Source organism: Branchiostoma belcheri, unplaced genomic scaffold, assembly GCF_001625305.1.
Source record: "Branchiostoma belcheri isolate BF01 breed outbred unplaced genomic scaffold, Haploidv18h27 scaffold99, whole genome shotgun sequence".
NCBI classification, from domain to species: domain Eukaryota; kingdom Metazoa; phylum Chordata; class Leptocardii; order Amphioxiformes; family Branchiostomatidae; genus Branchiostoma; species Branchiostoma belcheri.
Genome location: NW_017804675.1, coordinates 662,578 through 679,594, shown reverse-complemented (window position 1 = coordinate 679,594; position 17,017 = coordinate 662,578). Strand labels below are relative to the sequence as shown.

The 17,017-nt window shown below is 39.2% G+C and overlaps 1 protein-coding gene across 1 annotated transcript in view; it reads right to left on the bottom strand.

Moving 5' to 3' along the window:
- LOC109462077 (ephrin type-B receptor 1-like) overlaps positions 1-14,837 on the bottom strand; it is a 42,986-nt gene extending 28,149 nt beyond the window's left edge. Inside the window, exons 1-2 of the mRNA XM_019758576.1 lie at positions 14,822-14,837; positions 14,156-14,349 (exon numbers count right to left, since the gene is read on the bottom strand). Coding sequence (XP_019614135.1) covers positions 14,156-14,240 — 85 coding nt within the window. The 5' untranslated portion in view covers positions 14,241-14,349; positions 14,822-14,837. The remainder of the gene's footprint in view (positions 1-14,155; positions 14,350-14,821) is intronic.
- Between the last annotated feature and the right edge of the window lie 2,180 nt (positions 14,838-17,017).

The window sequence follows — 17,017 nt, the reverse complement described above, 5'->3', positions numbered from 1 at the left end:
GAAACTCTCTCTAATACAGAAACATAAGGAAACTCTAGGTACAAATTGAAAGCAGCCATGCGTAGCTGTAAACATGGGTCTTGTCCAAACAGATCAGAGAACGGTTTTTGAGCAGGCTGAAAGCGGAGAACCACTGAGTTCAGTGAGTTGTGCTGTGGGCTCAACGATTAGTCATCCCAATTTCACTCCTGATGTGGACGTTCTGCCCTGCACACCACAACACAGGCACAAACACAGGCACAATGTATCAGTTTACTCCACAGAATTGTGAAATGGGGTTTAGCTTCTGGGCTTTCCTGATCCTTTGATGCTGAGAAATGCTTCGGATCGTTGGAGTCAGTGTGCGGCATTTTAATCACTGTTTTATGCACATTATGAAACGCAGATTGGCCTCAGGGCATAATTAATAAGTCTGACAGTTTTACTAGGAGTAACTTGCATTATTGAATGGATATTCTTAATAATATATTTCATGTTTTAAACGACCCTCTGATTTTTAAGGGGTTGGTTGCAATTGCTTTTGGGGAGAAGATACAAGTGTGTTTGTGTAATATGTGTTTCTAGTATTACATGTAGGTGCTCTGTCTACAAGGGGTTGAAAATATCTACGAAAAATAAAAATAAATGATTCTAATTATCACACGTCACCCTTAAATCAAGGCGTCGCACACTTCTCTGCATGGATGTCATTAATTTGTTAGTGGCGCTATCTCGCTTGATCTTCTGCTAAAATTTTAATGCAGCTCATCAAAAATTCATGCCCGCGAGTTTTACCAGCGTGGAGTCTGACGCTAAAAATCAGCCCGGCTTTGGACTTTCCGACAATCGCCGAGGTCTGGACTAAAGTGTTCGATAGAACAAATTGTTGCTGACAATGACAAGTGAATCTGTCTATATCGAGTTGTGCCATGAAAGAAAACCGGCCTCCGATTTGGCGACTAATAAAGATTTATCTTGTAGTTATGTCACTTAGTATTCAGTATCTCGCCGTAATCTCTCGGCGTAATCACCCCGGCGCTAAAACCGTCGTAAATCATCACCGTCCGAGTCGTGTTTACAGTTTTACATCAAGGGTGACGGAGGGAATCATCATCACAGTTTGGACTACTCTTCAAGCTAGCCTCCACAGCATGCCAAAAACTGGGGCTTTGGGGGTCTTCAGGGCCTTATGTGCTATTTGTCTGATTGCATATAGACAACATAGCCGGCCTGGTTGAAATACCCCCGAAATGGGCTATTCAGAAAACAGCCGAAGACCACCAAACCCCCAGTTCTATAAGCCTGCTACGGAGGCTAACTTCAAGCAGAGGTTTGGGCTTTAGCTTTTTTTATGTGTTTTTTGGTGTTTTATTGGGCATTCAGTTTTACAAAATTACATAAATGGTGACACATGTTGAACAACTGTCCAAGGATAGGTTTGGGGTAGGCTTAATTTTTACGTGTTTAAGGCATTTTTTATTAGTGTTTTAGGCATTTTATTGGCAATCTTCTTTGTACTGGTATTTTTTTTCCGACAGCCAAATGGTGGCATATTGGATACTGCCTTGCCTATTTGATTTTGTCAATTTGACATGTACAAAATATGATCACTACCACAAAAGTCTATGTGCCACTTTTTTGTCCGATCTCGTACCATTTTTAATTTGCAGCTGTGTTCTGATTCTTGAAATTAAAGAGGAATAGGAAAAATTGGTATCAAAACTGTGCAAAAAAAATTGTACTCCAAAAACAAACTCCCAGACCAGACCATTTTAACTCCCACGACCGAATCCAGACACGAGCACAAAAGCCTGAGAGAACAAGTAAACACGGCAGTTTGCTTTGTGACAGCCCTGTACTCTCAGGAACTCTCCACTGTTTCTATATTCAGGGGAAGTCAACTCGAAACCCTACAGTGTTTTGTCCTGCGGCACTCGGCATTCATTAGCGAAGGTACAGAGCGGAAACACGCAACCCTACACCTGTTCTTACCGGTTGGGTGACGGCATCACATGTTTGACATAGTTTCTTTTGTTGTAAGGGTACATTTAACCAGGACCAGAACACTTGTACACAGGTCTGACTGAGTAGATGATACGGTGTGATTTGCTCTGACTGCAAGATACGAAAATATGCAGTTTAAACTGTGATTTCTATCAGTCGGACTTGCATCACATGTTTGACATAGTTTCCTTTGTTGTGAGGGTACATTTAACAGGACTGGAACACTTGGTACGCATGTCTGTCTGTGGGTTTTCTTTCTGTGCCATACTGTGCAATTTGCTCCGCAAGATACAAAAATAAGCAGCTTTTGCATTCTATAAATTGGAGGGTTGTTTCATGAAACAAGTTTTAGCCCCTAGACTACAGTATTACATTTTATTGTCCCCAGATCAAAAAGGGACTTAATGTTACAAATCTATGACCATTTTTAATGCTTTATGTTTAACAGATACCCCAGGCTTTTTAGGCTCTACCAGGCTTCAGAAGTGGCTAGCAACCATACTCCTTTAGCAGACCAACTCCCTGGCATGTTATTTGGCCAATTTCTACTCTTTCCAGCCACTTCTAAAGCCTGGTAGAGGCTACCCAATGCCTTGACCCCTCTCTACAGGCCATGGGGTTTGAATCCTTGATGGTTTTTAAATGGACTGTCATATGGCACAATTCAGGTACCAAAGGGAAAATGGCAATGACTGTATGGAAACCTTTTTTTACAGATATGCCCAGCATAACAGAGTTGTCAGCGGTGGCACTGACCCCTCTCTACATGAGCTGATGGTTCGTTCCATTAGGATGACCCTGACCTGTCCCAAGGTCAGGGGTCAGCTGACATCTGACAGGGTCACTGACAGGTCACTGACCTGGCACTTAAGTGGTGGAAGTGACCTGTTAGTGGACTACAAGGCCAGGGTCCCAATCTTTGCCTAACACTACAGTACATGTATGATGTACCTCAAATTTTAATATTGGAGGGTAGCTTAATGTTACTGGACTTATGACATTTGGGTCAAGGGTTTGAATCCTGCTCTACCACTTACTGGACCAAGAGGTCAGGGTTCGAATCCACGCCTGTCCATGCCTAGGTGCATCTCCAAATTTTCCTCGGCTGTAATACTGACAAGGGTTCGAATCCAGGGTTGGCCATAAAACAAAACCATATTACTATTAGATACCGAGCATAGCCTGGGTGCCATCCGATTTGTAACAGCAACACCAAAAAAATTGATTTTTTTTCGGGGTTGCCGTTACAGGTCGGATGGCACCCTGGCTATACCGAGCTCTAAATGCTTTATTTTTGCTTGGATTTTCTTTCACAGAAGAAGTGGAAAGGCTGTTTTTGCAGTGTTTTCAAGTTTGCGTAGCGCAACAATACTGTATAACAAGAATGCGTCTTCGCAATGTCACAGTTTTTACAAAAATGAAACCTTCGCCAGTATTACAAGACGTACGGTACACCTGAGAGGAACGTTCCATGTAATGAGTCGTGCTCATTGACGTGCAACAAATTGTTACCTGCAGGAAGGAGGTAACATCAAAGGAAAGACATCAGGCATTAAAGCCACCGACACACAGGTGTGGAGAGATAGTTGTTAGCCCATCATCATCTGACATTATCAGTTAATTCCAGACTGCTCTCGGCTAGGTTTTATTGCTTTTTCCCATAGACTGTTACAGAATCCAGGTCAGGGGTTCAAACCCAGGCTGGCATATGGGTCGTACTGAAGACTTTCAAAATTGGAACATGCTGATTTCTAAGGCTGTTTGAAACTTTGTATAGCACTCCTCTACCACATATCAAATTGCTAGTAAAAAATTTAAGTTATAACAGACATACTAGTACTAGTAGTAGTACTAGTAGTACTTAAAACAAGGGACATACTAGGCACATGCCATGAAGAAGGTAAAACAACACAATAATTTATTTGAATGGAAGCTTGATACACAATAATATTCAAACAAAGCACGTTTTTCGTTTTACTAGTTTTAGTACTAACGTTACATGTAATACTTTTCCGTTTAGCCATGTGTTCATTTGTGAGTAAAGAAATTATAAGTTAGCGTTACGAGCGACACAGATCCTGGTGTTAGAACACGTGTGAGAAGAAAGTAGGACACAGAAGAGAAGCATGAAGGAGGCCGACCTCTTTTACATTTTATCACTTTTTTTTCTTCTCTTACCCTTTTGTTTTTAAGCATTGGCAAGTGTTAATTTGCAAGTAAAAAGTTGCGAGTAAAAAGTTGCGAGTAGAAAATTGTGACACAGATCCTGGTGTTAAAACATGTGCTGAGAAGAAAGTAGGACACAGAAGAGAAACATGAAGGAAGCCGCCCCAGCGGGAGATAATTAGTCCAATCAGCAACGATTACGTACATCAGTCATCCATCACAACTGGGCAGTTGTCTAACTTAATTATGGGGAAATCACCTCAACAAAGGACATCCCTGTCATGCTACAAAACACGTGCTTCTGTACTTTTTATTCTGACCGAAATGTAAGGATTATCTTGTTTTTCTTTCATTTAATAGACTTATTTGGCAAGTGACGGTCGGAATTGGTTTATACTGGAAGGGTGGGTTTTTGTGAGAAGGTTGTTGTTTAAAGCGGCTATGTCGGATTTCGTTTGTTGTGGTCAGCTTATTGTACAGAGAAGGGAGTAGCCAAAGGGTTAGTAGCAGGTGGCAGAATCAAAATAATTGTGATATGATTGATCGTTCAAACTTCAAAGGTGTGGGTGTTGGTCTTTTTGTATGTACTTTTAATTAGCAGTACAATGTCAGTTGATACCTGTTTGAAGATAGTGAGAGTAGAACTAGAGCTCAGTAGCCAAATTCTCAGTCAGACTGATTTACTGTATTCCACACCAGATGGCTCCATACTGCAATATTGCAGACTTTCTACAACAGTTATAATTATTATAAATTATAAGTCCGAAATGCCTAGAAAAAGCTGATTTGTATTTAGATTGCATAATGTTTCATTTCTAAATCTAAAGAGCGATATAATCTTTAATCAACAGCTGAACAACATGAAAGAAACTACTGGTATGTCATTTTCTTCTGTACTGTTACTTTTGAAATAATCTGAATAAAATCATTCACAGAAGAAAGAATATCTACCCCGTATTAAGCTTTTGATCTCTGGCGTTGTGAAACTACAGAAGCATTCCGATTGTTTGAGCTCACGTTATTGGAATTCGAAATGTTGGAATTTCAATTACATAACACATTCTTTCAAAATGTTTGGAATAAAATCATCGACAAAGTATACATGAAACCATGTTGTACTTTGATGTCCAGGGCTTTGAAAAAACAAAGGCATTCTCAGTCCTGAGTAAGATTTTAAATACAGCATATACTTGTCATACAGTTTTGTCCTATAAAAATCTTTTTTAAAAACTGAAATTAATTTACGACTTGCTCCGTTCCTCTGCTCTGTAAGGACCACTTTTACTAGTTAAAGTCCCTTGGATGGTTGTTTCCATCATTAAGAAATAATCCTGTCTATAGTGACCACCTGCCCATATAGACCAGTTTTAACACAGTATGCTAGTGATCTACTTTCAATGGAATAAGAAAGAAGTAGCAAGCCTACATATCACGATCATGTTTAACCATCTTAGAACATGAAGTCCTAAAGCTAGTTAACCCCTGCAAGGCCGAGCCCACTGTCCTGTCCCATGTAATGCTCAAGTCCATCCATCCCTGGTTGACTGTGCACATACACTAGTGAGAGTATACTCTCAATGGAATAAAATATTGTGTAAAAAAATGCCAGCAGGACAGAGGTTAACCCCTGTAAGACCAAGCCCACTGTCCTGTCCCGTGTAATGCTCAAGTCCATCCATCCCTGGTTGCCAGGGGCAACCATCACCTGTCACTCAGGCCGTGACACGGAGATGACCTCATCCATTAGGCCGGCCACAGTTTCAACGGGGGAAGCCCGAAGCTTTAGAACCAGGCTAGATTTGTCAAGTCAGAGATACGGGCACTAGTTAGAAAACCTATGACAGCTTTTTTCCCTACATATGTACAAGTAAGAATACCATCTGTAACTTTAAAATTCAGACTTGGTATTGTGAATCGTAACTAAACCTTGTGTTCTAGTAGTTTGAATGTTTTTTGATTGTATAGAAATTTTTATTCAAGATAGTTTCTCAGTTTCTCAGTTTACACATATTATACCATTTAGAGAAATAAATAAAACCTGTCAACCAACTATTTAGGCATGATTTTTGTCATCATGCGAATGTCGCTCACAAGTGGCTATGCCAAAGTGATTAAAATGTTGTAGTTGCTTTAAGCGTCCTCCTACGTAATTATACCTTGTAAGTCATGAATTCTTAATGAAATCAAACTGTGAAAAGGGAAGCAGTGTTATAAATGCATGTCAAATCCTGTAGAAGATGAAACACATTAATTTCAAACTGTACTTTCCATATATCGCAACAAAAAAAGTGGGCTCTCTTTCATGAAGTCACCAAATTGTACCTTCTTACCCTTCCACACAAAGGCCATTCTAGATCTCTGCTCTGCAATAATCAAAGTAGAAACTAGAAAAAGGGATTTGCTGTGACAATTTCGCATATCAAACTGTCAACAATAAGGTACAAGTGGGAAGAGGGGTTGTATAGAAGTAATGACTCGAAATGAAGTCATCAAATTTTATGCTTAAACTTTTACATATTCACAGTTAATGGGAAAAATGCCATTTTCTGCAATCAGAACTAGAAAAGAGGGATGGGAATTTTGCATATATGAAAAAGAAGGTTTAAGTGGGTTGTATAGCACTAACGACTCCTATCAAAAGCAGTGACGTGGACCGTCGCATCCTGACTGTGACTGCAAAATGCGTGTCTCTATACCACATTCCATATGCTTGACTGGTTAAATCCAATTTTCGATCTCAGGCGAGACGCACATTACTCGACTGCGAACCCGCGGGGCAGCGTGACATCGAGGTGATTTCATTACGTGTCGTTCGGGCTGATTTCATGCGGCTTAGCGTGTTCCCTGCTTCCAGTCTCATCGCCAATTGCAGAATCATTTTCTGGAAATTTGCGAGCCCGTCGTATTTGATCGCGACTGGTGATTACATTTTTTATGTCGCTCTCAATTTCAAATCCTGTCGAAATGAAAGTTTTTGGTGATATCCTGTACTCTGAATTTTGTGATGATTATGTGTTGAACCTCACTGAAATTGGTATTTGCTTGGCTCATTGATTTTTAGCAGTAAACAAAATACAGGGCCTTTGGGAAAATGCTTGTACATATACATGTAACATAACACAATGTTACATATTCCTCAAAACAAGATTTTTCTTTGAAAGAGAGCTTAAAAGCAAGATCATGTCAAACAGTATAAAATTGGAGGCCAATATACCATTTGCCACCCAAAGTTTCGCTGGCAAAAAAAGATGTCAGTACAAAAAGAAAGACTGGAATGTATACGTAAAAAATGCCTTTAAAAACATGTCAACGATACTGAATAGTAGTAGCCAAAGCTAAAACCTCTGCTTGGAGAGTTTTGCTGGTGTAAAATATACCTGTACAAAACTAAATTAGCCCAGTAAAAATGCCTAAAACACGTCAAAATTTAAGCCGAAGCCTAGATCTCTGCTTGGAGGGTATAACGTAACGTTTCTCGCCTGTGGTACACGCGACCCATTTCTCATCTGCAGCGTAAAAAACAGCCGCCGGCTGCTAATGAATTACCTCATCAGTTCCCCACCGGTGGCATTCATCGCATCAACCCACCAACCGGCAAGTTCAGCCGCAGCCAAGCTGACAGGCTGACATGGAAACTGGTACTCAAGCAATGAGACAGGTACTGAAAGCTGTCAGATGTTTCTGGTAGCTAAAGCAATAGTCCACTACATGCCACTACTTGTCATAAGTGACAAAAGCAAACTAGTTGAACAGGTAAACATCTAATATCACATCAACCCACCAACCGGCAAGTTCAGCGCCAGCCAAGCTGACAGGCTGACATGGAAACTGGTACTCAAGCAACTGGGACAGATCCTGAAAGCTGTCAGACATTTCCAGTAGCAATCCACTACTCTTTATCAGTCACAAATGGAAACTGTAGTTGAAGAGGTAGACATCTTTCAAAATTCATCCAGTTGCTTGAGCAACAGTTTCCTTGTCAATCTCAAATTCTCATTACCTGGATGTCTTAACTCTTCATGATCAAAGTCACAATCCAACAGAAATGATTGGTCTCAACAGAAAAGTAAAATCACTGGTTGGTTTACCGTTAAACTGCCTCTTTTCTTTGCTTGGCTTTCTGTGGCAGAGACCTTTTCATGAAAAATTGTACCTCATTTGTTTCAAATACATGTATTTACAAAAAAACAAAATAACTTCGAATGTTCAGGATACATTTTTTAAGATACATTATACAGTACTTCATAGTTTATATTCTTGTCACTCGAACACTCAAGAAGTTATTATAAATCTGTATGCAGGTCGGGTGCTCGGACAAAATTGCTGATCGCTCAGTGGAACAGTTGGGTTGATCAAAAATTCATGGTATCTGCACCATCAGATAAACAACACTACCGTTCCCCTGGGCTCACACAGGGAATCATCATGTGTTTGAGCTGCCATTAAAAAATATTTGTGGCTTTTTTTTTTCAATTTTAGAAATTTTGTGGAAAAAGTTTTTTGAAAAAAAAAAATTTGGAAAATGAAAAAAAATATTTAGGAAATTTTTTGATTATTCTTTTTTTAGTCTTTCTTATCTAATTCTTTACTAAACATTTGTGGCTATAACCAAATCCACGGCTTGGAAATGACTTGGCATTTTTTTCTATCTTTTGGAAAATTGGAAGAAAAATTAGGAGAAGTTTTTTAATTCTTTTTCAGTATTTCTTTTTTAAATTCTTTTTTAAACCTTTGTAGCTATAACCAAGTCCATGGCTAGGAAACGACTTGGCATTCTTTACGGTAAACATCCATCAGATATCATGATCCTAACGGCACTTTTATAACCTCCAGGATAGAATAACTTTGCCAGCAATAAAACATCTCAGTGAAAAGGCAGTTAGCGGCGGCAGTTGGGCCAGTGTAGACTTTTCTAACGACCACTCCGGAGCGGGGATGCGGTAATACGAGCGAGGCCGCTCTAACTATAGGCTATTACGCCGTATTTGTTCCCATTTGGAGTGATTTGCTTGACAAAGGGTCCTCACAAAGGACCACTCGTGAGACTCGACTACAAATGTGGCTGCTTCTGTCATGGTTACAGCAGGTTTTTTGTTGCATTGAACACATAAAAAAAAAGGAGAGCTGCTTATGCCATATAATGTCTAGTTTCTCTGATTCAAAAATAAAATTTCTACTGAACTGGAACTGTCTGTACTCTCAAATTCAAAGTCAAAACGTAAATGAAATGCTTAGGCCATTCGGTCAAAATTTGGTACAGTACAGTTTCAAAAACTAAATATTGTTAGATTTTACTTTTCCTCTGTTATCCTCTTATTAGATTTCCTGTCAAAAAATTTATAGATTTGTTTACAGATTTGAATGTTTTCTCTATAGAAATTTGCTAGATTTTGGTTCAGAATTTTGCTGGATTTATTCTGTTTAAAAATGTCCATCATCCTCCAAGGAAATAAATTGGCGTAGCGTAATAAATAAATTCTCACAAGCGAAGAGATGAACAGTTGTTGATCACCGCTCGGGGGTGTTGGGGGGGGGGGATGAAACATCAGATATTCATAATTCCACATTAGGTAAACAGCTAACTCCCATGAGAGCCCGCGCTATTACCTGCACCGAAACCTGTCATCAGCGATCGCAAACATGTTCGCTTTCGGCAGGCTGATTGCAGTTTTTTTTTACAGCAATGACTAAACAGGCTTCTGTTGGAAATATGTTTGTTTTCATATGAATACATGTAATCTGAATATGATAATATCTACATAAAAAATTTTTTATAACATATATGGTATATTCACCTGATGTCATCTCAACTGATAGCTGTTTTTAATAGTACCAAACCGACTTGCAAATCAATTGTTTGAAATTGAATAAAATCTACAATGTAGTACAGTATATAAAACTTTGATAAAAATTTGATATCATCTCGACTGATTGCTGTTTTTTTTTACAGCAACGGCTAAACAGGCTTCTGTTGGAAATATGTTTGTTGAAATTATGATAATATCTACATAAAATTTTATGTCATCTCAACTGATTGCTGTTTTTTGTAGTATTTAACAGGTTTTCTGTCGCAAATATATTAGTTGAAAATGAATAATATCTATATAAAACTTGATGTCATTTCAACTGATTGCTTTTTTTACAGTGCCAAACAGCTAAAGAGGTTTTCCCATGGAAAATAAATTTGTTGAATATGAAAACTAGATCTATATAGAATTAGATGTCATTTTGACCCATTGCTTTTTCTATACTACTGAACAGCTAAACAGGTATTTTGTTGCAAATTATACATTTGTATGTTTGTGAATAATATCTATGGTATATAAAACCTAATGTCATCTCACCTCATTTCTGTTTTTTTTACAGTACTAGCTAAATAGGTTTACCGTGGAAAATATATTTGTTGAATATGAATAATCTCTATATAAAACCTGATGTCATTTCTCTACTCAGTGGACCAGAACAGAAGCCATCAAGTGATTTTGTTCGTTCGACCGAAGCGAGGCCAGAATTGTTGCACATCCCTGCAGGTGATATCTGGATGTTATATTCATAATTTCATTACTTTGAGATGCGAATCTGGTCCTCATGGGTGAACAACATCATTACAGACACCGCATATGAGCCTTCAACAACTTGTCGACAATATCATTTTAAAAAAAGATCTCTAGAGAAACAGGTTTCAAAAAAAGATAAATTTTTGTTTCTCTAATACGTCACTACTTTTGAATTTTATTAATGTATAGCCAGCAAATTGCCATTATAGACAATAAAATTATGGTGGTTTAGGTTTTATCCTAAATGGTACCCAATATACATTTATATAATATCATATAGTCCATGCATAATATGGCCATATTTTTATGGACCCCAAATAAATTTCACATGAAAATAAAACATAATAGGCCCTTTCAAGGGATGAAATCTTTATATTGTCTGTTGAAATTATGCTGAAATTTATTCAAAAATCAAATGCTATGTTGAATGGTTTCAGCTTTTAAAAAAGATCCAAACAATTTAATTCAAGAAAACCACATTTTCTCTTTGATATTCTTAGAGTTGGAGAACAGTCGAAAGTTTCTCATAATTCTCTTTGATATGCATATCAAAATTCCTGAGAATGCAGACTTCTAGCTTTTGATATGCTAATATATGTACCTTATTTTATGGGGCTGTTGCAATATGATGGATTTATTCTACAAGCTTACGGGAATAGATTGGAGGCAAATTACTAATATTTTTATCAATAGCAAATCTGAAAAAATCTTTTGTTAGGCAAAACCTGTAAAAACTGGTGTAAAATGGTAAATGTTCCAAAAAATGTAAATTTGAGTCAACCATAGTGAAGTTAGTCTACATTTTTTGGAACATATACCAATTTCAGTTTTGACCAATTTCAATTTTGACCATTTTCAATTTTGACCATTTTCAATTTTGACCATTTTCAATTTTGACCATTTTCATTTTGACCAATTTTCTGACCTGGGAAGGAGACTGGTGGAAACTAAGACCCTGGGAACAAGACCTCATGATGTTGTTGTTATCACACTAAACATCTTGACATTTTACACCCCAGAAACAGAAAACAAGTAACAGCTATCTGTACCCTTAGGGTCGACTCGCTCACAAACAACACAAAACTAGGGCAAGACTTGAAAGGTCTTGAAACCGACCCACCCAGACCACCCAATCATCCTTTCTCGCACCTGTTTGGAACAAATGTCGACATGTGTTTTGTAAGAGTTACAACTGATATTTGAAGTATTAGCTACAGTACATGTACTTCCCTAACCATGGAGGTAGAAACACGACATCCGATCTTTTAACTCCATGCCCTAACCATGTTACAAATTAATACAGATTCCCTCTCCCCATCTAAACATATGGTGTAAAGAAGTCTGTCAAGAAATGTGACTAGGAGTATATGGGTTTGCACGGGTAAAACAATCTTTTTGCAAACCCGGATATTTGCACTTCGCTGGGAAAATATACATATACTAGTGCTATAACATAAAATGGTAGAAAAAAGTCTATCTGATATTTCTATCTACTAATACTGTACATTATTGAGAGGTTTCACCAGTCCTCTTTGGAGTGTCTCATGAATAGATAGAGATCTGATGATACTGTTGTACTGTGGTCAATGTGTAAAACTGTGTATACATGTATATAGACACAGTACATTGTATAACAGGTTAATCTGTTTACCTACTCATGTCACTAGCACTAGGTACAAAAAAAACATGTATGTACATGTAGGACTGTAGGACAGTGCTCCAAGCAGATATTAAGAAGAAAGATGGTCATGTTTTCTGGTAGCCAGTGTCTTTTTGACATGAATGTGACAAAAATGTAACAATTTTCTACCCAAACACCTGCTTGAAGATTTTGAGAAACTCTAGTCTTTCCAAAAATTCTTTTCTTAATTTGTTTACTTTATTTCATTTCATTGTTTACATTTCTCTACAATTTAGTTATCATTCCAAGGAATTCCTTCTAGCAGAATTATAGGATCACTAAGTACACTTCCTATCTCATTTTAAATCCAAAAGACTAATATACTGAAAACAGTGGGATAATATTACATACACATGTTTTTGCTTACAATAATGGCAAAGACAACACAATCCCTTACATGGTGTAATATTACATTTGTATACAGATCTGTCAAAGGCCTTTTTCAAGAAAACAGAAAAAAAAATCATTCTTTTATTTTATCTTATTTTCTTAAAAAATACATACACTTTATAAGTCCCTCAATAGAAAGTCTTTCTGGCAAATTCAGAAGTCAGCTCTAAGTATTATGAAACACGTTGCTAAAACCTTAAGTGGATTTGAGGATTAAAAGTATCTGTTTTGGTGGCACTCATAGTAAACACCACACGCAGCCAGGCAGTGTTTAGGGAAAAATAAAAGGAAAACAAAAGAAAAGCCAGTCCCAGTCGCGTTTCTGAAGTATGGTACTTACTTCATAAAAACCCATCCAAACCACTCCATATACTTCTTTCACGGTGTTTCTGTGGTCTTTGTGCCGAGGGGCCATTTTCTTTGGCGAGGAAAGCCACAAAATTACGTCTCTTCACCCTACGTGTTGCTTTTTACACCTTCTGAAAACCTTTAGGGGTGTCAGAACAATTATAAAAGGACAGAAAGCCAACAAAAACAACGACCCGACGATTTTAAGTCCAAGATTTGATCGTCTTCAAATTAAGGTATTTTTGCGAGAAACTTGAATCCTGCGGGTTTTTTTTTCACAAGTTTGACCGCTTGAGTTCCATTTTTGTCTCTCATTTAATAAAGGAATATTATATCTGTTAGTTCTTCCTTCATCTGTAGGGAGTAAAAATAAGGACTGTTTTCATGTTTAGACGCTTTCCCTTCCGTCTACACTTGACAGTCTGGGCTAGGTGTTATAGTTGGTCTCCAACCAAAACGACGTTGAATATCTCAACACATTCCGAACACGCAAAGGAGCCCTACAACCGAGGCCACGAACCTTTGCTTCTACAGGTAAAACACACACTGGCAGTCGTGATAACTTTGATGGAATTAGGTGTACGGGGCCGTTTGCCGGTGTTGGACCCGCACGTGCCTTGCATAAGTTAGGGCCGCCGGGCTAGCGGCACGGGTACTACCGGCCGCCCGGCGGTGGGTACGCAGCCCGCTACCGACGGGCAACTTCGACCGCTTCGGTAACCCTTAAGAACCAAGAAACTATAGCCCTTACGAAGGCATACAAGACAGAAATATGCTGAAATTTAGCTAGAAAGTGGTACTTGCACCTCTGGATCTGTGCATTGCGAACTACCTGTACTTCAAGTACTGTATTAAGGTTTTGCTCGGTGTTTAAAATTTGAATGGGGTGCGAGCGATTACTAGTACCACTGCAATCGCGGCCGCGGCACTAAGAGTTAGAAGAAGTCGTTTTTACGACGATACGCAACACAACAAGCCGTAATTTTTTGCCTACGACTCAAATACAGTATAAACTACGATATAGACTTACCTTCCGCCGCGAAAACTATCCAGACTTGCGTGAAAATACTCCAGTAACAGAGAGCCCAACTCCAAGCACCTCCACTGGTCGCCATTTTGACTCAGACTGTTCGAAAGGACGGGCCAAGGCTGGGGGCTGCAGTTCGCGGCTGGCCGCGGTGAGGCGCTGCTGACAGGTGGTGTGGTCATGCACTACTGAGTAGCCTAAAGTTTCAACAAGAAGAGCAAGTTTGGCGTTGTAATGAAAGAATGACTATCTTAATTGCACATTTTTGCCACACTTTGCTAAGTACAGGTCACAATAAACAGATAACGTAACAGTTAACAGATACAAAAACTAGATAGTAATATTAGCGGTTGCTAATATAGACAGGTTTGCGTTGTACATAGTCATTGTAGTGTAACTTACAATATGTTTTTTGTGTGTGCTTTACCTTTTACAGGGTTCCTTCTCATCCTTTTCTAATCCCCACTTACCTTGTAAACAATTTCGTCATCAATATACTAACAAAAGAACAATAGTTACACCCAAAACAAAATTTCACTTCTTTATGACTTCTCTATGCCCCATGACCTTTAACCTTTTGAGGGTCATGCAGGCGTCAACAGCGCCCTCCCCACGCCTTGCCCACCTACCTACCGAAATACCTACCTACCTACCGAACTACCTACCTACCTACCCTCGCAAATGCAAGGTGATGTTTCTGCACTTCTCAAAAACTGTGCCACCACTACCCTCACTAAAGGTCTCATTCCGGTATTCTTCCGCGTGGGTACTCTCAAGTAGATCGTACTAAAAATTAAATGCGTGTATGGATGTGTGTTTATTTCCGCCAGAAATTGCATTTTAGCTAAGTCAGTTGGCGTAAACCGCTTGTGATATGAGAGGTTGTTTGTATGTGCTAAAATTAGTGGGTAAGTGTTGACATCCGCGCGACAGGTCGGATGTTTACACGCTGTTGTGATGGGTAATGCGGTCAGGAGGTAGCAGCGCTGGAGGACCTCTGGCGGAGAGTGGCCAAGTGCAGTTTATAAATAAATAAAAAGAGATTGTTGGGTTAGATCTGGTTGGGAATTTTTTGACGTAATGTAGGGCCATTGTGCTCAAAATTGATTGGATAGACTAGATGGCTGTCATTCAAATTATTGGGTTTTGGCCTATGTAAAGTTACGTATTTTGCCATAGGCGGCTATAGTTAACAAAAACTCACGAATGGGACCTTAAAATTGACAACTACCCCCTAGTACAAGTTCAAGTAGCTAAACTCCTGGGGCTCCATATACAAGCTGACCTAAAATGAAACACCCAGGTGGACCACATGGCCAAGAAAGGAAGCCAGAGGCTTTTCTTCTTGAGAAGACTCAAATCTTTCGGAGTTACTAGAGAAGATCTTGTCACCATATATACAAGTTTTGTCCAACCCACTTGTGAGTACGCTGTCCCAGTTTGGCAACCAGCCATTACACAGTCCCAAAGACGTCAACTGGAAAGAATACAGCGAAGGGCTTTTCGAATCATCCTTGGGCCTGACTACACAACCTATACTGACGCTTGCAACACACTACAGCAAAGACGTGAACACCTTTGTCAGACATTCGCAAGAAGACTACTACAGTCTGAGTCCTACCGGAATTGGCTACCCCCCTTCCGGGGAGACGTCAGTGGTAGAAGAACAAGAAACAGCAGCCTATTGGACACTATTAAAACACGAACTAATCGTTACAGGAATAGTCCCATACCCTATCTTGTAACACTCTTCAACAATAATGCAACCAGTATTTGCAGTTTCGATTCAAATATGTTGTAATGCACATATGTTAAGTTTGGGAGAAGAAATTCATTAGATTTTAATTCTTATGTAAAGATCTTTACCTGACCTGAATTATCACCTTGAACGTATTAGATTTTGACGTATGGTCTCAACCATTGCATGATACGAGAATTCATCAATAATTGGAGATTATTTTCTCATAATATTTTTTACAACGGCCCTGACTCGAATGTTTCAATGATTGCTAATATTAAATTTCTAGTCCCCCAAAATAGTTCAACCAGCACTATGCAATGCCGAACTAAAATGTTTGAATATACACATTTATGACAAGTCATCAATAATAATGTATTAATAATAGGCTTATTGAAATCTGTATGCACGATATGTATTTAACCTCTGACAATGTCTACTCAGAGGTTATCTTTTAATCTGTTAATTTGTAGATTGTATTTTATTAATAATTTATGTATTTCTTTAATAATTTGTAACCCATGTATTTGTCGAATTGTTTTAGCAGTGCAATTCAGTGCGGGTTTACACCAAGCACTGCGAAACTGTAATCTTTGAGAAATAAAACCAATCACTACCACTACCTACCTACCGAGCGACCTACCTACCGAACGACCTACCTACCTACCTACCGAACGACCTACCTACCTACCTACCGAACGACCTACCTACCTACCTACCGAACGACCTACCTACCTAGACGGAGCGGGCCTACCCAAATCAAGTGCGGGCCTACCCAAATCAAGTGCGGGCCTACCCAAATCAAGTGCGGGCCTACCCAAATCAAGAGCGGGCCTACCCAAATCAAGTGCGTGCCTACCCAAATCAAGTGCGGGCCTACCCAAATCAAGTGCGGGCCTACCCAAATCAAGTGCGGGCCTACCCAAATCAAGTGCGGGCCTACCCAAATCAAGTGCGGGCCTACCCAAATCAAATCAACATACACACTGTACCCACCCACCCACACACTGTACCCACCCACATACACACTGTACCCACCCACACACACACTGTACCCACCCACACACACACTGTACCCACCCACATACACACTGTACCCACCCACATACACACTGTACCCACCCACA